Genomic DNA, 21,315 nt, shown 5'->3' with positions numbered 1-21,315 from the left:
TTCAGTTCTAGTTCAGTTCTAGTTCAGTTCTAGTTCAGTTCTAGTTCAGTTCTAGTTCAGTTCTAGTTCAGTTCTAGTTCAGTCAGTCTAGTTCAGTTCTAGTTCAGTTCTAGTTCAGTTCTAGTTCAGTTCTAGTTCAGTTCAAGTTCAGTTCTAGTTCAGTTCTAGTTCAGTTCTAGTTCAGTTCTAGTTCAGTTCTAGTTCAGTTCGAGTTCAGTTCTAGTTCAGTTCTAGTTCAGTTCTAGTTCAGTTCTAGTTCAGTTCTAGTTCAGTTCTAGTTCAGTTCTAGTTCAGTTCTAGTTCAGTTCTAGTTCAGTTCTAGTTCAGTTCTAGTTCAGTTCTAGTTCAGTTCTAGTTCAGTTCTAGTTCAGTTCTAGTTCAGTTCTAGTTCAGTTCAGTTCTAGTTCAGTTCTAGTTCAGTTCTAGTTCAGTTCTAGTCAGTTCTAGTTCAGTTCTAGTTCAGTTCTAGTTCAGTTCTAGTTCAGTGTTCAGTTCTCAGGTTCTAGTTCAGTTCTAGTTCAGTTCTAGTTCAGTTCTAGTTCAGTTCTAGTTCAGTTCTAGTTCAGTTCTAGTTCAGTTCTAGTTCAGTTCTAGTTCAGTTCTAGTTCAGTTCTGTTCAGTTCTAGTTCAGTTCTAGTTCAGTTCTAGTTCAGTTCTAGTTCAGTTCTAGTTCAGTTCTAGTTCAGTTTCTAGTTCAGTTCTAGTTCAGTTCTAGTTCAGTTCTAGTTCAGTTCTAGTTTCAGTTCTAGTTCAGTTCTAGTTCAGTTCTAGTTCAGTTCTAGTTCAGTTCTAGTTCAGTTCTAGTTCAGTTCTAGTTCAGTTCTAGTTCAGTTCTAGTTCAGTTCTAGTTCAGTTCTAGTTCAGTTCTAGTTCAGTTCTAGTTCAGTTCTAGTTCAGTTCTAGTTCAGTTCTAGTTCAGTTCTAGTTCAGTATCTAGTTCAGTCTAGTTCAGTTCTAGTTCAGTTCTAGTTCAGTTCTAGTTCAGTTCTAGTTCAGTTCTAGTTCAGTTCTAGTTCAGTTCTAGTTCAGTTCTAGTTCAGTTCTAGTTCAGTTCGTAGTTCTAGTTCAGTTCTAGTTCAGTTCTAGTTCAGTTCTAGTTCAGTTCTAGTTCAGTTCTAGTTCAGTTCTAGTTCAGTTCTAGTTCAGTTCTAGTTCAGTTCTAGTTCAGTTCTAGTTCGAAAAGCTGTATTGGAACTTTAAACCCTATCCATTAATTGTTTAATTTGTTTCTTTCTTATAAAAAATATTTTATAATATACATTGAATATGTTTTCATTAAATTCCATTTTACACATAACTGTAACATACCGATTAATATTTGTACAATTTAATTTAAAATTCGCCTTATTTTTCTATTTCATTTTATTTAAAACAGATTTATGATGGGACAGTATATCACCGTTCACGGTGATGTAATCAGTCATGTTAATATCACACATGTTATGGTAGAGGATGGGGGCGAGTATGCATGTATTGCTGAAAATCGAGCTGGGAGAGTGCAACATGCAGCACGTTTAAATATTTATGGTAAGTTAATATTTGGGCAAAGTTTTAGTTTCACTATTTTTTTACTTTTTGCTGAAATTAGCATTTTTAAAGCATTTGTTACAAATAAATACAAAAAAAGAGAACAATAACAGCATTTGTTGAAATTTCATATTTATACGGAATTTATAAAAAATGTTTTTATAAGCTAAAGGGAAAATGTTGAAATTTAAAAGGGTAGGACAATAAGTGTTGTAAAACTACCTCAGTACTAGTTTACTTTCATAGATTTCCTTTGTTTACCGATTTAGTATATATTTGCTTACAGTAATACTGTCTAGATGATATTTTACTTAAAAGTTTTTAGGTTGAAATATCTGCTTCTGTAACATCCTATTTATAGGTTAAATTACACAAAATATGTTTTTCGTGTTTGATATACATACATACTATTTATATTTATGTATTCGAGTGTGTTATTTAAAACTCTGTTAGTTTTTGTAACACATTTCATTTTTCTGTAAATAAGGATGTTTTAAATTTTTTATGAAACTTTTGTGACATTTTTAAATGTCATAAATGGTTGTTATTTTTTCTGTTTGTTGCAAATGTTTTTCACATACATACATATTGTATATAGACTTCCACACAAAAACCAATAAACACATATTTACAGGTTGCACTATATTTTCTATACGTATATGTATGAACAAGTACTTATATACAAACAATCACATATTTTTCTGCAAACACATACATACTTTTTTATATATGTACATTTGGCCTATATAGATAAAAATTACATTTGTAGTTGTTTGCATTGGAAAAGAAATCTAAACTGTCCCTTTTAGCTGGTCATACAAATTATTCTCTGATTTCTTTCTGTCTTTTTTTTTTTCATTTGTGTTTGTGTCGTTTTTCACACTCACATAAACTCGGGAGTTGTGTGTAAGTTCATGTGTTTAGTGTGGTTTAAATGGAATGATGTGCACGTCTGTATGTACATTAGGGTGTCTTTTTATATAAATGCAACATCAAAACGTTTGTCTGTCCGTCTGACTAGAGGTGAGAATTTAAGGATATGAAATTTATCCAAATTATTCTGTTCTAGTTCAGTTCTAGTTCAGTTCTATTTCAGTTCTATTTCAGTTCTATTTCAGTTCTAGTTCAGTTCTAGTTCAGTTCTAGTTCAGTTCTAGTTCAGTTCTAGTTCAGTTCTATTTCAGTTCTATTTCAGTTCTATTTCAGTTCTATTTCAGTTCTAGTTCAGTTTCTAGTTCAGTTCTAGTTCAGTTCTAGTTCAGTTCTAGTTCAGTTCTATTTCAGTTCTAGTTCAGTTCTATTCAGTTCTATTTCAGTTCTATTTCAGTTCTAGTTCAGTTCTAGTTCAGTTCTAGTTCAGTTCTAGTTCAGTTCTAGTTCAGTTCTAGTTCAGTTCTAGTTCAGTTCTAGTTCAGTTCTAGTTCAGTTCTAGTTCAGTTCTAGTTCAGTTCTAGTTCAGTTCTAGTTCAGTTCTAGTTCAGTTCTAGTACATATCAGTTCTATTTCAGTTCAGTTCAGTTCTAGTTCAGTTCTAGTTTCAGTTCTAGTTCAGTTCTAGTTCAGTTCTAGTTCAGTTCTAGTTCAGTTCTAGTTCAGTTCTAGTTCAGTTCTAGTTCAGTTCTAGTTCAGTTCTAGTTCAGTTCTAGTTCAGTTCTAGTTCAGTTCTAGTTCAGTTCTAGTTCAGTTCTAGTTCAGTTCTAGTTCAGTTCTAGTTCAGTTCTAGTTTCAGTTCTAGTCAGTTCTAGTTCAGTTCTAGTTCAGTTCTAGTTCAGTTCTAGTTCAGTTCTAGTTCAGTTCTAGTCAGTTCTAGTTCAGTTCTAGTTCAGTTCTAGTTCAGTTCTAGTTCATTCTAGTTCAGTTCTAGTTCAGTTCTAGTTCAGTTCTAGTTCAGTTCTAGTTCAGTTCTAGTTCAGTTCTAGTCAGTTCTAGTTCAGTTCTAGTTCAGTTCTAGTTCAGTTCTAGTTCAGTTCTAGTTCAGTTCTAGTTCAGTTCTAGTTCAGTTCTAGTTCATAGTTCAGTTCTAGTTCAGTTCTAGTTCAGTTCTAGTTCAGTTCTAGTTCAGTTCTAGTTCAAGTTCTAGGTCTAGTTCATTCTAGTTCAGTTCTAGTTCAGTTCTAGTTCAGTTCTCTAGTTCAGTTCTAGTCGTTCTAGTTCATTAGTTCAGTTCTAGTTCAGTTCTAGTTCAGTTCTAGTTCAGTTCAGTTTCAGTTCTAGTTCAGTTCTAGTTCAGTTCTAGTTCAGTTCTAGTTCAGTTCTAGTTCAGTTCTAGTGCAGTTTTAGTTCAGTTTCAAGATTCTAGTTCTACCTCTAGTTCAGTTCACTTCTTGTGCCAAAAAATACCCTAATATACACATATACTTATGTATTTACTTATCTCATATTTTTGCAACTACAGATTTGAAATGCGGGTTATTTCTATTTATTTTATGAAATAGTACAAAGCGTTTATGATTTTACCTGCAAAACTAATTTCGTAATGGCAGAGTATAATATTTTAAATTGCTAGGACTCAAATAAATAATTATAGTTTATTTTTTGTGTAATATACCTACATATAAAGATGCATCTAACCATTTCTTATATAAACTATTTACAGGTCTTCCTTATATACGCATAATTCCTAAAGTAACAGCAGTCTCAGGTGAAACTTTAAATTTAAAATGTCCCGTAGCCGGTTATCCCATCGAAGAAATTCACTGGGAACGTGGTGGTCGCGAATTGCCCGATGATATCCGCCAGAGAGTACAGCCAGATGGTTCCTTAACTATAACACCGGTGCAGAAGAGTACTGATTCGGGAGTGTATACTTGCTGGGCTCGCAATAAACAGGGCCATAGTGCTCGCAGGAGTGGCGAAGTGACAGTTATTGGTTAGTATAAACAATTTAGGGAAAAATCAACTTTAAATTCTCTTGTCTATTTCAATTATCATAATCATAAAATTTTTTAGCAGAGTGTAAAAAATAACAAAGAAAAGTAATACAATCATCGCCATCAACATCGTGTAATTGTTTTGTTAACATACCTGTCATAAAAAAGGATATAAAAACATAAAAGAAGTTGTATAAACAATTCATTTCAAAACTTAAACTTTTTGTTTAACAACATACATGTTGTATTTACTGTGTGTTTAACCAACAACATACATAACTTTTTTCAAAACCATATGGAAACTTTTTTCGCTAGCTCTTTTGCAGTAAAACTATTTATGTGTTTAAGTATTTTATTTATACTTTATTGTTTGAACTTTTTTTGAATATATAACACTTTGATGCTTTTAAATGTTTTTTGCTTTTATGTTGCAATTAAATTTATATAATAAAACTTTTTTATCCTATTAGTACCACCAAAATTAAGTCCCTTCCAATCGTCACAATTACAATTGAATATGGGTGATCGCGCTTCTCTCACCTGTTCCGTGGTCAAGGGTGATCTGCCTTTGACTATTACTTGGCGCAAGGACAATCGCGCTATTGAGACCTCTCAACATCATATGTCCGTTAAACAGGTCGATCAATACAATAGTATTTTGGTTATTGAAAATTTAGGATCGATCATACGGGCAAACTATTCGTGTGTGGTACGCAATTCAGCAGCTGAAGTGGAAAATTCACAATCTTTATTGGTTAATGGTAAACAAATAATTTAATGTTTTTTTTTATAAGCTTTTGAGTATTTTTTTGGGTTCGTTTACATTTTTTTCGGGTATTTCTTTTGGTGGCAAATAATAAATTGAAAATATAGGGGAACAAGATTTTAAACAGTTTAGTTTTAGTTCAAACTAAATTCTGGCAACTTAGTTTTAGGTCTTGTTCAGTACTAGTTCAGTTCTTTCAGTGTTCTAGTTCAGTTCTGGTTCAGATCTAGTTCAGTTTAGTTCAGTTCCAGTTCAGTTACTCGTTCAGGTCTAGTTTTCATTTCCAGTTCTAGTCGTTCTAGTTCAGTTCTAGTTCAGTTCTAGTTCAGTTCTAGTCACTGTTCTAGTTCAGTTTCTAGTTCAGTTCTAGTATAGTTCTAGATTCAGGTTTCTAGTTCAGTTCTAGTTCAGTTCTAGTTCAGTTCTAGTTCAGTTCTAGTTCAGTTCTAGTTCAGTTCTAGTTCAGTTCTAGTTCAGTTCTAGTTCAGTTCTAGTTCAGTTCTAGTTCAGTTCTAGTTCAGTTCTAGTTCAGTTCTAGTTCAGTTCTAGTTCAGTTCTAGTTCAGTTCTAGTTCAGTTCTAGTTCAGTTCTAGTTCAGTTCTAGTTCAGTTCTAGTTCAGTTCTAGTTCAGTTCTAGTTCAGTTCTAGTTCAGTTCTAGTTCAGTTCTAGTTCAGTTCTAGTTCAGTTCTAGTTCAGTTCTAGTTCAGTTCTAGTTCAGTTCTAGTTCAGTTCTAGTTCAGTTCTAGTTCAGTTCTAGTTCAGTTCTAGTTCAGTTCTAGTTCAGTTCTAGTTCAGTTCTAGTTCAGTTCTAGTTCAGTTCTAGTTCAGTTCTAGTTCAGTTCTAGTTCAGTTCTAGTTCAGTTCTAGTTCAGTTCTAGTTCAGTTCTAGTTCAGTTCATTCTAGTTCAGTTCTAGTTCAGTTCTAGTTCAGTTCTAGTTCAGTTCTAGTTCAGTTCTAGTTCAGTTCTAGTTCAGTTCTAGTTCAGTTCTAGTTCAGTTCTAGTTCAGTTCTAGTTCAGTTCTAGTTCAGTTCTAGTTCAGTTCTAGTTCAGTTCTAGTTCAGTTCTAGTTCAGTTCTAGTTCAGTTCTAGTTCAGTTCTAGTTCAGTTCTAGTTCAGTTCTAGTTCAGTTCTAGTTCAGTTCTAGTTCAGTTCTAGTTCAGTTCTAGTTCAGTTCTAGTTCAGTTCTAGTTCAGTTCTAGTTCAGTTCTAGTTCAGTTCTAGTTCAGTTCTAGTTCAGTTCTAGTTCAGTTCTAGTTCAGTTCTAGTTCAGTTCTAGTTCAGTTCTAGTTCAGTTCTAGTTCAGTTCTAGTTCAGTTCTAGTTCAGTTCTAGTTCAGTTCTAGTTCAGTTCTAGTTCAGTTCTAGTTCAGTTCTAGTTCAGTTCTAGTTCAGTTCTAGTTCAGTTCTAGTTCTAGTTCAGTTCTAGTTCAGTTCTAGTTCAGTTCTAGTTCATTCTAGTTCGTTCTAGTCAGTTCTAGTTCAGTTCTAGTTCAGTTTAGTTCAGTTCTAGTTCAGTTCTAGTTCAGTTCTAGTTCAGTTCTAGTTCAGTTCTAGTTCAGTCTTAGTTCAGTCTAGTTCAGTTCTAGTTCAGTTCTAGTTCAGTTCTAGTTCAGTTCTAGTTCAGTTCTAGTTCCCAGTTCTAGTTCAGTTCTAGTTCAGTTCTAGTTCAGTTCTAGTTCAGTTCTAGTTCAGTTCTAGTTCAGTTCAGTTCAGTTCTAGTTCAGTTCTAGTTCAGTTCTAGTTCAGTTCTAGTCATTCTAGTCGTTCTAGTTCCGTTCTAGTTCAGTTCTAGTTCAGTTCTAGTTCAGTTCTAGTCAGTTCTAGTTCAGTTCTAGTTCAGTTCTAGTTCAGTTCTAGTTCAGTTCTAGTTCAGTTCTAGTTCAGTTCTAGTTCGTTCTAGTTCAGTTCTAGTTCAGTTCTAGTTCAGTTCTAGTTCAGTTCTAGTTCAGTTCTAGTTCAGTTCTAGTTCAGTTCTAGTTCAGTTCTAGTTCAGTTCTAGTTCAGTTCTAGTTCAGTTCTAGTTCAGTTCTAGTTCAGTTTAGTTCAGTTCTAGTTCAGTTCTAGTTCAGTTCTAGTTCAGTTCTAGTTCAGTTCTAGTTCAGTTCTAGTTCAGTTCTAGTTCAGTTCTAGTTCAGTTCTAGTTCAGTTCTAGTTCAGTTCTAGTTCAGTTCTAGTTCAGTTCTAGTTCAGTTCTAGTTCAGTTCTAGTTCAGTTCTAGTTCAGTTCTAGTTCAGTTCTAGTTCAGTTCTAGTTCAGTTCTAGTCAGTTCTAGTTCAGTTCTAGTTCAGTTCTAGTTCAGTTCTAGTTCAGTTCTAGTTCAGTTCTAGTTCAGTTCTAGTTCAGTTCTAGTTCAGTTCTAGTTCAGTTCTAGTTCAGTTCTAGTTCAGTTCTAGTTCAGTTCTAGTTCAGTTCTAGTTCCAGTTCTAGTTCAGTTCTAGTTCAGTTCTAGTTCAGTTCTAGTTCAGTTCTAGTTCAGTTCTAGTTCAGTTCTAGTTCAGTTCTAGTCAGTTCTAGTTCAGTTCTAGTTCAGTTCTAGTTCAGTTCTAGTTCAGTTCTAGTTCAGTTCTAGTTCAGTTCTAGTTCAGTTCTAGTCAGTTCTAGTTCAGTTCTAGTTCCGTTCTAGTTCAGTTCTAGTTCAGTTCTGTTCAGTTCTAGTTCAGTTCTAGTTCAGTTCTAGTTCAGTTCTAGTTCAGTTCTAGTTCAGTTTCTAGTTCAGTTCTAGTTTCAGTTTCTAGTTCAGTCTAGTTCAGTTCTAGTTCAGTTCTAGTGTTCAGTTCTAGTTCAGTTCTAGTTCAGTTCTAGTTCAGTTCTAGTTCAGTTCTAGTTCAGTTCAGTTCAGTTCTAGTTCAGTTCTAGTTCAGTTCTAGTTCAGTTCTAGTTCAGTTCTAGTTCAGTTCAGTTTCTAGTTCAGTTCTAGTTCAGTTCTAGTTCAGTTCTAGTTCAGTTCTAGTTCAGTTCTAGTTCAGTTCTAGTTCAGTTCTAGTTCAGTCTAGATCAGTTCTAGTTCAGTTCTAGTTCAGTTCTAGTTCAGTTCTAGTTCAGTTCTAGTTCAGTTCTAGTTCAGTTCTAGTTCAGTTCTAGTTCAGTTCTAGTTCTAGTTCAGTTCAGTTCTAGTTCAGTTCTAGTTAAGTCTAGTTCGTTGAGTTCTAATTGAAAACTTTACATTATGTATTGAACTTTTACCATCACTGAAAAGTCCAGAAATGTTGGAGGAAATAAAACCATAAGTATACTATATTTTCAATTTATTGCCAAAACCCAAATTTTTGAATTTTGTTCTATAGAATGTTTTTATAAAATTATTACTATCACTCATATGAATGTTTTTGTATATTTCATTAAGATTTTTTTCCTTCAAACTTAAAAATAAGTAGAATTTGTATGCACCTCAAATACAATTTTAATTATTAATCTCTTACAAATTATAGTAACACTTTTTTTATCTTATTATAAAAAAAAGAAAATTATAATTAGAATATGTATAAATGTAATATTAAACACAGTTTTTTATAAAAAAAATCTTTTAACTTTTCCTTCATGTTATGTCTGTATAAGTAGTTTTAATTAACATTTCATTTAAATATTTCTCAAGTATTTATACTTCAGTTAAAGATTTTATATATTTTAGCAAATATTTTTAAATGTAAATACACGTTTTTATTCGTTAACCAAAGAAAACTTATTAAAACTGCGAAGATTTATTTATAGTAATTGTGTTTATTTTTATGATATATTCAAAAACAAATGTATTTAAAATTTTTTTTTCGTAATGAATTTTTTAAAAAAGAAAAATTCATTTTTGAAAGCGCTGCAGTTAATTTACAAGTAGTTTTATTGATATAAAACATTTCATTCATAATAACTTTAGGTCATTTGCGAATGGAGTAAATAAAAGCGGAAGCGGTTATGGCTGTTGAATCTACAAGGATGATTGAACAAAACTGTTATGTTTGATGGCAACGAACGAATTGATTTTTTGCAATTGTGTTGTTTACTAGACATTTAGATTTTGTTTTTTCTCTGTTCTCTTTTTTGGTATTATTACAGTTCCCCCTATTATAGAACCATTTGCCTTTCAAGATGGTTTAGCTGAAGGTATGCGCACCCGCACCGTTTGTGGTGTATCAAGTGGTGATGCCCCCCTCAAGTTGTGGTGGCTCAAAGATGGTGAAACATTGCCAGATCTATTGGGGGCCAATGTTACCATGTTAGATCAATATTCCTCGTTACTAAGCATACCTTCACTATCGGCTTCACATTCTGGTGAATATACATGTGTGGCCAAAAATCCAGCAGCTGAAATAAAATATACAGCCACATTACAGGTCAAAGGTATAGTATACACAATGATTAACCTTCCCCCTAAAAGAAAATTCAAAAAGAAAAACCAACAAAAAGATCAATCAATAGAAACAACAAGCATAAAGTTTTATTTTGTTTTAGTTTTATTTAATTTTAAACTTTTTTTTTAGTTTTGTTGTTTTAAACAAAATAACTCATAAATACCAACATATTTAACTTTAACTATTAAAAACAACTTATAAATACACATACATACATACGTTCATATAATTTATATAAAATCAGCTTACATAAACATACATTTCCAATATTTATACAAAATACATACATACTTTCTCTATACAAATTACAAACACTTAACACTTTATTTCAATTAAACTTTTAAGTTTTAAAACTTATACTCGTATATATTTAAATTTTATTTAAAAAAAACTCTTCTTTGTTTATTAATTGTTCTCGAATCGTTTTTAATAACCACCAGCTTTTTTAATGAAAATATATTTTTTTAAGTTCATTATGCTTTTACTGACCCCCATTTCCCTCTCTACAAGAAAAGTTTAACTTTAAAAAATTTAAACATAAAATACAACATAAATTTCTCTATTGAATAATAAACAAGTTTTTGAAAGAAAAACCTCTACAAAATCAATAAAAAAATTTAAACAAATATTTGTTATTAAAACTACCTATTGTTTTTATTATTACTAAAACCTCGATGTGCTTTTTATAAAAATTTTAAATAAAATAAAACCTCTATCAATTTATATTAATTTTTTAAGTGATTTTAAGTATTGTGAAAGATATCCCTTTAAATTAAATATATAAAAAACAACTAACGCTTTAAGTATTTCATACTTGTTTTATATAAAAAAAAAAAAAAAAATATTTACAACCCTCTCCCCCTTCGACCTTCTACTGATTAACCCATCTTAAGTCGCTTTTTGGCACGCTGTGGGTTTAATATTAAAAATTAAATAAAAATTATAAATATTTATAAAAAAATACAAATAACAGCCGATCACCAGGGAACCTTTTTTTGCACTGCTTTTAACGCTCTTATTATTAAGTTTACAAAAATTTAAAAAAATGTATTTAATAATTTTATTTATTTTTATTTGTATAATTACGCCAAGTATTTAAATTAAAAATATTGTAATTTGTAAATTTTAAAATTTTATTAAATTTTAATTGCAAAAGTTTTAATATGTAGTCCGGTTATACAACACAGTCGAAATAAATATATACTGATTCTAGTTCAGTTCAATACTAGCTCAGTTCTAGTTCAGTTCTAGTTCAGTTCTAGTTCAGTTCTAGTTCAGTTCTAGTTCAGTTCTAGTTCAGTTCTAGTTCAGTTCTAGTTCAGTTCTAGTTCAGTTGTAGTTCAGTTCTAGTTCAGTTCTAGTTCAGTTCTAGTTCAGTTCTAGTTCAGTTCTAGTTCAGTTCTAGTTCAGTTCTAGTTCAGTTCTAGTTCAGTTCTAGTTCAGTTCTAGTTCAGTTCTAGTTCAGTTCTAGTTCAGTTCTAGTTCAGTTCTAGTTCAGTTCTAGTTCAGTTCTAGTTCAGTTCTAGTTCAGTTCTAGTTCAGTTCTAGTTCAGTTCCAGTTCAGTTCTAGTCAGTTCTAGTTCAGTTCTAGTTCAGTTCTAGTTCAGTTCTAGTTCAGTTCTAGTTCAGTTCTAGTTCAGTTCTAGTTCAGTTCTAGTTCAGTTCTAGTTCAGTTCTAGTTCAGTTCTAGTTCAGTTCTAGTTCAGTTCTAGTTCAGTTCTAGTTCAGTTCTAGTTCAGTTCTAGTTCAGTTCTAGTTCAGTTCTAGTTCAGTTCTAGTTCAGTTCTAGTTCAGTTCTAGTTCAGTTCTAGTTCAGTTCTAGTTCAGTTCTAGTTCAGTTCTAGTTCAGTTCTAGTTCAGTTCTAGTTCAGTTCTAGTTCAGTTCTAGTTCAGTTTAGTTCAGTTCTAGTTCAGTTCTAGTTCAGTTCTAGTTCAGTTCTAGTTCAGTTCTAATTCAGTTCTAGTTCAGTTCTAGTTCAGTTCTAGTTCAGTTCTAGTTCAGTTCTAGTTCAGTTCTAGTTCAGTTTTAGTTCAGTTCTAGTTCAGTTTTAGTTCAGTTCTAGTTCAGTTCTAGTTCAGTTCTAGTTCAGTTCTTGTTCAGTTCTAGTTCAGTTCTAGTTCAGTTCTAGTTCAGTTCTAGTTCAGTTCTAGTTCAGTTCTAGTTCAGTTCTAGTTCAGTTCTAGTTCAGTTCTAGTTCAGTTCTAGTTCAGTTCTAGTTCAGTTCTCGTTCAGTTCTAGTTAGTTCTAGTTCAGTTCTAGTTCAGTTCTAGTTCAGTTCTAGTCAGTTCTAGTCAGTTCTAGTCAGTTCTCGTTCAGTTCTAGTTCAGTTCTAGTTCAGTTCTAGTTCAGTTTTAGTTCAGTTCCAGTTCAGTTCTAGTTCAGTTCTAGTTCAGTTCTAGTTCGTTCTAGTTCAGTTCTAGTTCAGTTCTAGTTCAGTTCTAGTTCAGTCTATTTCAGTTCTATTCAGTTTATCAGTTCTAGTTCAGTTCTAGTTCAGTTCTAGTCAGTTCTAGTTCAGTTCTAGTTCAGTTCTAGTTCAGTTCAGTTCAGTTCTAGTTCAGTTTCTAGTTCAGTTCTAGTTCAGTTCTAGTTCAGTTTTAGTTCAGTTCTAGTTTCAGTTCTAGTTCAGTTCTAGTCAGTTCTAGTTCAGTTCTAGTTCAGTTCTAGTTCAGTTCTAGTTCAGTTCTAGTTCAGTTCTAGTTCAGTTCTAGTTTCAGTTCTAGTTCAGTTCTAGTTCAGTTCTAGTTCAGTTCTAGTTCAGTAGTTAGTTCAGTTCTAGTTCAGTTCTAGTTCAGTTCCAGTTCAGTTTCAGTTCGAGTTGAGTTCACTATAATTTTATGTTTTTCTTGTTAATTAAATAGGTACATATGTGCGTATGAGATATGAAAGTATGTACAGTACCATTTAATATTACGTATACGTACATACATATGAGAAAATTTAAAAAAATAAATAAATATGTAATTCACAAAATAAATAAATTGCAATATTTTTAATTTTTAGCCCTAATTTAATATATTTTTAGTTTGCTTTTTAAATTTATAAAAAAAAACTTAAAAAACAGCTTTATGCACATTATTGCAGCGCTTTTTTTAACACCACCTACTTACCAAACTAAATTAATTGATAACAAAAAAATGAAAACAAATGCTTAATTAATTAATTCAAATAAAGGCAACAAAAACATAATGCTTATTTTAATAAAACTACTAAAAAAAAAACTATCAGATCCTAAAAGATCTAATGCTAAATTATACATTTATTTAAAGCTTCGCAGTAAAAACAGATACAAAAAAATTTAGTACAAAAATTAAATTTAATTTACAAATAATTTTGGCTTGTTTTTAAAAATTTCATTTATTAGATGTAGCAACTACACACAATTTGTCCCACTTTCCTCCAAATGCATGTGGCAAATAAGTTCCTATAAAATGCATGTTTATTTTATTTGAATTTAGAACAAAACTAAATTTCTTTCATTAAATTCGGAAATTTTTAATTTTAATAATAATTAAATAAAGAGTAAATAATTTCAACAACTACAAACGAAATTTAATGAGAGAAATGCAATGCAAATATATTTAGTTTTATACAATTTCATACAATATTTAATCAGCTTATCATTACTTCAAGCATTTAAATTGATTTTTGAGCTGCTTTATTTATTTTTGATTTATTGCATTTCAGTTGCATTTAAGATATATTTTTTGTTATTTTTTTGTTCGTTTTTTTTATTATTTGGCATTATCATTCCCAGCATTTTTCCAAGAAAACTATTTATGAGTTGCATATTTTGTTTCAAAACAAAACTAGTAATAGAAATTCTGAGGAGTTTAGACTTTTTAAGGAAAACTAATGTAACGAATTATTGTTCTTAACTGTGGTAATACAAAAGAATGTACATTTAATGAAATCATTACAGAGTCATTACATTGAGCAGTGATTTGCTTATTTTATTCAAAACTTTCCAAAAATCTTTATGGTTCGTTACATTAACATTAGAAATTCATTCCTCTGGGCTATATAATTTTGTTTTCACACGCTTCCTCTCACTCATTTAAATTAGTTTTATTAATATTCATGTAACTTTTGCTTAAATAACATTCTCCATTCAATGTATTTTAGTTGTTTGAAAAACAATTTTAATAAATAATTGGTTGCATTAATTTTTTATTTGCGCGCCTAATTGTATTTTGTTCTTTTTTTTTAATTTTATTCATTAATATTTTAGTCATAATATTCTCTGAAAAACAAATGCTTACACATTTATATTATTCATAAATAATTTACAAAACAAGAGAACGAGAAAAAAAAAAAGTAGAATTAAATGAAAAAATGAAATGTGTTGTAACTTTTTGTGAGGAATTTTAAATTATTGACCTAAATATTTGATTATGAGGATATGGAACAGTTAGTTTTGCTACGAATTGAAACATGTAGCTTAAAATATAATTACGATAGTGCACATTTTACAACAAGTAACAAACATGACCATTTTGAACGGCAAATAAAACTTTAAGTAAAATTTCAACCTTTCAAATGTCACAGAGAAACGTCAATGCTCAATTTTGGCGTGTAGGAATGCCTCTAAATTTAACATTTTGAGTGTCTTATATTTATATTTCAGTGTTATTTCTCGACAACTATCATTTGATGATCGAAATATATAAGTTATGTGATATCAAGCTTTTCTCATCCATATTCTCAAAATTATTTAATTTCCTTCACATGAAAGACTAACGTGCTGTGGGTCCATCATTATAGATCTAATAGCTTATTATACTCTCGCTTGCTTGCTCTTCTTGCGAAGACGACACTTCATGTTTACTGAATAGAACTAAAATGAAAAGAAATTTTCGAACGAAAATTATTTCTATAAAAATGTTTCCTTTTAAAGAACAATAATGTTTAAGATGTTAAAGAAAATTTCCCTTTTATAGACACTTAATTTCTCTTTTTCATCTTCTTATAGAACATTTATTGAAATTTTCTCTTTTTATAGAAAATTTTCCGAAAAGTTATCTTTTTATAGAAGATTTATTTTATTTCCATAGAAAATTTCCAAAAATATAGAAAATTCGCATTTTACAGAAAATTTTTGCGTAATTTTACTTTTTATAGAACATTTTAGGAAAAAATTTCTTTTTACAAATTTTTTAGAAAAAAAAACTTTTTCTACAAATTTTCTCTTTTTACAGAAACGTTTTCTTTCAATAAAAAATGTTTAGTAAACTTTTCTTTATAGAAATTTCTAGCCATGTCTGTCCGTCTGTCTGTCCGTCTGTCTGTCTATCTGTCTGTCTGTCTGTCTGTCTGTCTGTCTGTCTATCTGTCTGTTAAAAGTATGATAGAGTCCGAAGGGAAATAGCTAGAGAGTTAAAATTTTCCACAAATATTTCTTATAGGTAAGGTTTGTTTTATATTGTCAGTGGGCAATATCGGTCTACGTTTTGCATAGCCCCCATACAAGTGCCCCCCGGAAAACTAAAATTCGACATAAATAAGTTTCATATGAAGAAAATTCTTTCTACCAAATTTTATGACCCTACCCCTCATATAAGCTCCTCTCCAAAACATTATTTTAACGCCTATACTAGCTTAAAAATACGAGTCTAGCGCAGAAAATCCATATAAATAAAAATAAAATAAATAAATTTCAAATATCAACCTAATGTTTATAGGGGAGCATTCCATTTACGCCATTAGGTTTGATGGTGTGTATATAAAGTTCGGCATAGTTGAATATAGTACTCTTACTTGTTCTGTTGTTTTTATAGAAAATTTTCGGAAAATTTTTCTTTTTTTATAGAAATTTTCGAAAAATTTCCTTTTTATAGAAAAGTTTTGGGAAAAATTTAATTTTTATAGAAAATTTTGGGAAAAATTTCCTTTTAAAGATATTTTTCTAAAAAATTCTCTCTTTTATAGAAAATTTTCATAAAAATTTTATATTTTATCATTTTATTTACATAGAACATTTTCGATATAGAATAGAAAATTTTCCTTTTTTATAGAAAATTTTCGGAAAAATGTCCTTTTTTATAAAAAATTTTCGGAAAAATTTCCTTTTTCATAGAAAATTTTCGGAAAAATTTCCTTTTTATAGAAAATTTTCTGAAAAAATTTCCTTTTTTATAGAAAATTTTCGGAAAAATTTCCTTTTTTATAGAAAATTTTCGGAAAAATTTCCTTTTTTATAGAAAATTTTCGGAAAAATTTCCTTTTTTATAGATAATTTTCGAAAAATTTTCCTTTTTTATAGATAATTTTCGGAAAAATTTCCTTTTTTATAAAAAATTTTCGGAAAACCTTCCTTATTTATGGAACATTTTCAGAAAAATTTCATTATATATAGAACATTTTTAGAAAAATTTCTTTTTTTTATAGAGAATTTTCGGAAAAATTTCCATTTTATATTTCCATTTCGGAAAAATTTTCCCTTTATAGAAAATTATCTGAAAAATTTCCTCTTTATAGAAAATTTTCTGAAAAATCTTCCTTTTTATAGAAAATTTTTGGAAAAATTTCCTTTTATAGAGAATTTTTTTGAAAAATTTTCTTTTTTATAGAAAATATTCGGAAAAAATTTAATTTTTATAGAAAATTTTCGGAAAAAATATCATTTTTATAGAAAATTTTCGGAAAACTTTCCTTTTGATAGAAAATTATCGGAAAAATTTCCCTTTTATAGAAAATTTTCGGAAAAATTTTTCATTTCATAGAAAATTTTCGGAAAAATCTTCCTCTTTATAGAAAACTTTCGGAAAAATCTTCCTCTTTATAGAAAATGTTTGGAAAAATTTCCTGTTCATAGAAAATTTTTGGAAAAATTTCCTTTTATAGACAATTTTTGGAAAATTTTCCTTTTATGAAAACATTTTCTTTTATAGAAAATTTCTCTTTTTATACAAAATTATCGTAAAATATATCCTTTTAAAGAAAATTTTAAGAAAATTTCACTTTTTATGAACAATTTTCGGAAAAAATTTCCTTTTTATAGAAAATTTTAGGAAAATTGCACTTTTTATAGATAATTTTCAGAAAAATTTCCCTTTTGTAGAAAATTTTCGGAAAAATTTCATTTTTATATAAAATGTTTTTAAATGAACAATTTTCGGAAAAAATTTCCTTTTTATAGAAAATTTTCTGAAAAATTTCCTTTTTATAGAAAATTGTCTAAAAAATCTCCTTTTTATAGAAAATTTTTGAAAAAAAATTTCCTTTTTATAGAAAAATTATTGTATATATTATAAAAAAACCACCAAACAAATTTTAAAACTTGAATGCATTCCTTTAAATGTATGCTCTATTATTTTGCTAATTAATTTTGTTTATGTTGCATAAAATACTTGTGTTATTTTTTTATTCTTTTTCCAACTCATAAACCTAATATTAAATAAAAATTGATTATGTTTTTTTGTTTTGTTATAATTTCATTTACAACTTTCTACTTAAATTGTATTATTTCACTAATTAGATTTTTTCCTATTCCTATAAAGAGAAAAACTCAATACAATTAACTTTCATAACTTTTTTTCCCCTTTTCTATAATATAACATAATTTCATAACATAATTATTATTATTATTAAAAAAAAAAAAATAAATAAATAAATAAAAGAAAACATACGTACATAGTCCATTTTCTCATTTACTTTTATATACTAAATACTTCAGTAAATATATATATTTTTTCGTTTATATGTATAAAATTTATATAGTAAATAATAATTATAGACTTAAACAAAAACAAATTATTATTATGAACAAAAAAATATATAAAAAAAGTTCTACTCTTTTCCTCTTTCGCTCTTTTGGCAACTTTTAATATTTAATTTTCAAGTGAAATTGAATCTCTGAATTTGTTATGTTGTTTATGTTATATATTTTTTTGGTTTAATATTTAACAACTAATTAATTAACTAACTAATTTATATGAAAAATTATGTTGAAAAATTAAACGTAGAATTTTGTTCATGCATAAAATTAATTAATGAGTTAATTTTTGTTATATTCCTTATTGTTGTTGTTGTTTGTTTAACAAACATTTAGTGCCACCACGTTGGATTGTGGAACCCAGCGATGCCAGTGTTGAACGCAATCGTCACATTATGTTACACTGTCAGGCACAAGGTGTCCCCACGCCCAGTATTGTTTGGAAAAAGGCGACTGGTAAGTAAAGACATGCGAAAATTAAAAAAAAAAATCAGAAAAAATCTTACGTAATAATTTTATAAAACTTTACTTCTTATAGAAAATTTCGAAAATTTTCTACTTCAATAGAAATTTATTTTTTTTTATTTAAAAATGTATATATTTTACATAAAATTTCTCTTTTTTTATACAATTTTCGGAAAAGGTCTCTTTATATAGAAAATTTTCTGAAAATTCCACTTTTTATAAAAAAATTTCGGAAAATTTCTCTTTTTTTTAGAAAATTTTCGTTAAATTTATCTTTTTATAGAAAATTTTCGGAAAATTTATCTTTTTATAGAAAATTTCGGAAAATTATCTTTTTATAGAAAATTTTCGGAAAATTTATCTTTTTATAGAAAATTTTCGGAAAATTTATCTTTTTATAGAAAATTTTCGGAAAATTTATCTTTTTATAGAAAATTTTCGGAAAATTTATCTTTTTATAGAAAATTTTCGGAAAATTTATCTTTTTATAGAAAATTTTAAGAAAAATTTCTCTTTTTATAGAAAATTTTCAGAAAAATGTCTCTTTTTATAGAAAATTTTTGGAAAATGTCTCTTTTCTATAGAAAATTTTCGGAAAATTTCTCTTTTCTATAGAAAATGTTCGGAAAATTTCTCTTTTTTATAGAAAATTTCTCTTTTTTATAGAAAATGTTCGGAGAAATTCTCTTTTCTATAAAAATGTTCGGAAAATTTCTCTTTTCTATAGAAAATGTTCGTAAAATTTCTCTTTTCTATAGAAAATGTTCGGAAAATTTCTCTTTTCTATAGAAAATGTTCGGAAAATTTCTTATTTCTATAGAAAATGTTCGGAAAATTTCTCTTTTCTATAGAAAATGTTCGGAAAGTTTCTCTTTTTTATAGATAGTGTTCGGAAAATTTCTCTTTTTTATAGAAAATGTTCGGAAAATTTCTCTTTTCTATAGAAAATGTTCGTAAAATTTCTCTTTTCATTAGAAAATGTTCGGAAAATTTCTCTTTTCTATAGAAAATGTTCGTAAAATTTCTCTTTTCCATAGAAAATGTTCGTAAAATTTATCTTTTCTATAGAAAATGTTCGGAAGATTGCTCTATTTCTCTCGTAAAATTCTTTTTTATATAGACATTTTTTGGAAAATTTCACTTTTTTCTGCAAAATTGTTATTTCAAGTTTTCGCAAATCTTTTTCGTGAAGTTGGATAATCCGGAGAAATTCCGAAAAAATCTCTTTTAATAGGAAGTTTTTGAAAAATCTTTTGTATAAAAAAATATTTCTATCAATACTTCATGATTTAAAAATATATAAATTTCATATCTTGAAATGGTTTTTATAATTTTGCTTTAAAACCATTATGATAAACTGAATGTATGGTATAGATTTTATCATTAACAGAATAATTCTTCTGTCACAAACATTAGTTGTTTACCTTGGAAGACAATTTCTCATTATTACCTTTTTTGTAGATCTTCATCTGTCATTTGCACTCTATATGCTGTGCAATTCATTCAAATATTATTGTTGTAGTTGTGTTTGCAATTAGTTTTCATAATTCTATTGTTGTTGCATATTGTGTGCCATTTTCAAAGATGGATAAATACAAATTGAAATACACATGAAGTAATATACATTTACATACATATGTATGTATTTATACTAAAATTCATGCGAAAATAAGTTAAAATATACATACATATTTATGCAACCAAAATCCTTCATATCGTCGGTGGAAATAAAAAATGTTCTTCTAAAGCACTGTAAATATTAAAAATAAGTTGCTAGTTGTTTCAAAACTTTAACCAAAACTTTGTGGTGCACTACCGACCTTATAATCTCTATATATGTACATATGTACCTACAATTAACAATTACAAAATCTATTTTAACTTTAACACAATCGCTTTTCAATTACAGGCAGCAAATCAGGTGAATATGAAGAGGTGCGTGAAAGACCATTTACAAAATTACTATCGAATGGTTCGCTGCTGTTACAGCATGTCAAAGAGGATCGTGAAGGTTTTTATTTGTGTCAAGCCAACAATGGCATTGGTACTGGTATCGGTAAAGTGATTCAACTGAAAGTTAATTGTAAGTATATTTTTGTTACAAGCTTTTTTGAGCTTCTTTGCCTATTCATCAACATGACCAGGAAAACACCCACGACTTCTAAAACTCATTTTGTCTTGACGCAGACTTTTTTCCAATGCAAATAATGTACAGTTGTACAATTACATAAAGTAAACTGTGAAAAACAGAAGTAAAGTTTAATGCACCTTAATTGAGTAAATGTATGGTGACGCACTTTGTAATCGAATACAATGTCTTGCTGTAAATTGCATAATGGGCCCAACTCTTTGGGAGGATTATATTTTTATCGACATTTAAGTCACTGAACTAGTTCATTTCTAGTTCAGTTCTAGCTCAGTTCTAGTTCAGTTCTAGTTCAGTTCTAGCTCAGTTCTAGTTCAGTTCCAAGTTCAGTTCTAGTTCAGTTCTAGTTCAGTTCTTCAGTTCAGTTCTAGTTCAGTTCTAGTTCATTCTAGTTCAGTTCTAGTTCAGTTCTAGTTCAGTTCTAGTTCAGTTCTAGTTCTAGTTTCAGTTCTAGTTCAGTTCTAGTTCAGTTCTAGTTCAGTTCTAGTTCAGTTCTAGTTCAGTTCTAGTTCAGTTCTAGTTCAGTTCTAGTTCAGTTCTAGTTCAGTTCTAGTTCAGTTCTAGTTCAGTTCTAGTTCAGTTCTAGTTCAGTTCTAGTTCAGTTCTAGTTCAGTTCTAGTTCAGTTCTAGTTCATTTCTAGTTCAGTTCTAGTTCAGTTCTAGTTCAGTTCTAGTTCAGTTCTAGTTCAGTTCTAGTTCAGTTCTAGTTCAGTTCTAGTTCAGTTCTAGTTCAGTTCTAGTTCAGTTCTAGTTCAGTTCTAGTTCAGTTCTAGTTCAGTTCTAGTTCAGTTCTAGTTCAGTTCTAGTTCAGTTCTAGTTCAGTTCTAGTTCAGTTCTAGTTCAGTTCTAGTTCAGTTCTAGTTCAGTTTCTAGTTCAGTTCTAGTTCAGTTCTAGTTCAGTTCTAGTTCAGTTCTAGTTCAGTTCTAGTTCAGTTCTAGTTCAGTTCTAGTTCAGTTCTAGTTCAGTTCTAGTTCAGTTCTAGTTCAGTTCTAGTTCAGTTCTAGTTCAGTTCTAGTTCAGTTCTAGTTCAGTTCTAGTTCAGTTCTAGTTCAGTTCTAGTTCAGTTCTAGTTCAGTTCTAGTTCAGTTCTAGTTCATTCTAGTTCAGTTCTAGTTCAGTTCTAGTTCAGTTCTAGTTCAGTTCTAGTTCAGTTCTTTTTTCTAGTTCAGTTCTAGTTCAGTTCTAGTTCAGTTCTAGTTCAGTTCTAGTTCAGTTCTAGTTCAGTTCTAGTTCAGTTCTAGTTCAGTTCTAGTTCAGTTCTAGTTCAGTTCTAGTTCAGTTCTAGTTCAGTTCTAGTTCTAGTTCATTCTGTTTCTAGTTCAGTTCTAGTTCAGTTCTAGTTCAGTTCTAGTTCAGTTCTAGTTCAGTTCTAGTTCAGTTCTAGTTTCAGTTCTAGTTCAGTTCTAGTTCAGTTCTAGTTCAGTTCTAGTTCAGTTCTAGTTCAGTTTAGTTCAGTTCTAGTTCAGTTCTAGTTTCAGTT

General features: G+C 29.4%; 1 protein-coding gene across 1 annotated transcript in view; it reads left to right on the top strand.

Annotated features, from left to right (window-relative positions):
• Positions 1-21,315, top strand: part of LOC119610798 (Down syndrome cell adhesion molecule-like protein Dscam2) — an 84,994-nt gene that overhangs the window by 46,737 nt on the left and 16,942 nt on the right. The window contains 5 exon segments of the mRNA XM_037966151.1: positions 1,376-1,527; positions 4,124-4,396; positions 4,868-5,158; positions 17,560-17,679; positions 19,598-19,771. Coding sequence (XP_037822079.1) covers positions 1,376-1,527; positions 4,124-4,396; positions 4,868-5,158; positions 17,560-17,679; positions 19,598-19,771 — 1,010 coding nt within the window.

The sequence above is a fragment of the Lucilia sericata genome, unplaced genomic scaffold (assembly GCF_015586225.1).
Source record: "Lucilia sericata isolate MDLA Ls3-8-SP2 unplaced genomic scaffold, ASM1558622v1 Contig001279F_arrow, whole genome shotgun sequence".
In the NCBI taxonomy this organism is placed as follows: domain Eukaryota; kingdom Metazoa; phylum Arthropoda; class Insecta; order Diptera; family Calliphoridae; genus Lucilia; species Lucilia sericata.
The sequence above is the reverse complement of the archived record's forward strand: the minus strand, read 5'-3'. Positions and strand labels throughout refer to the sequence as shown.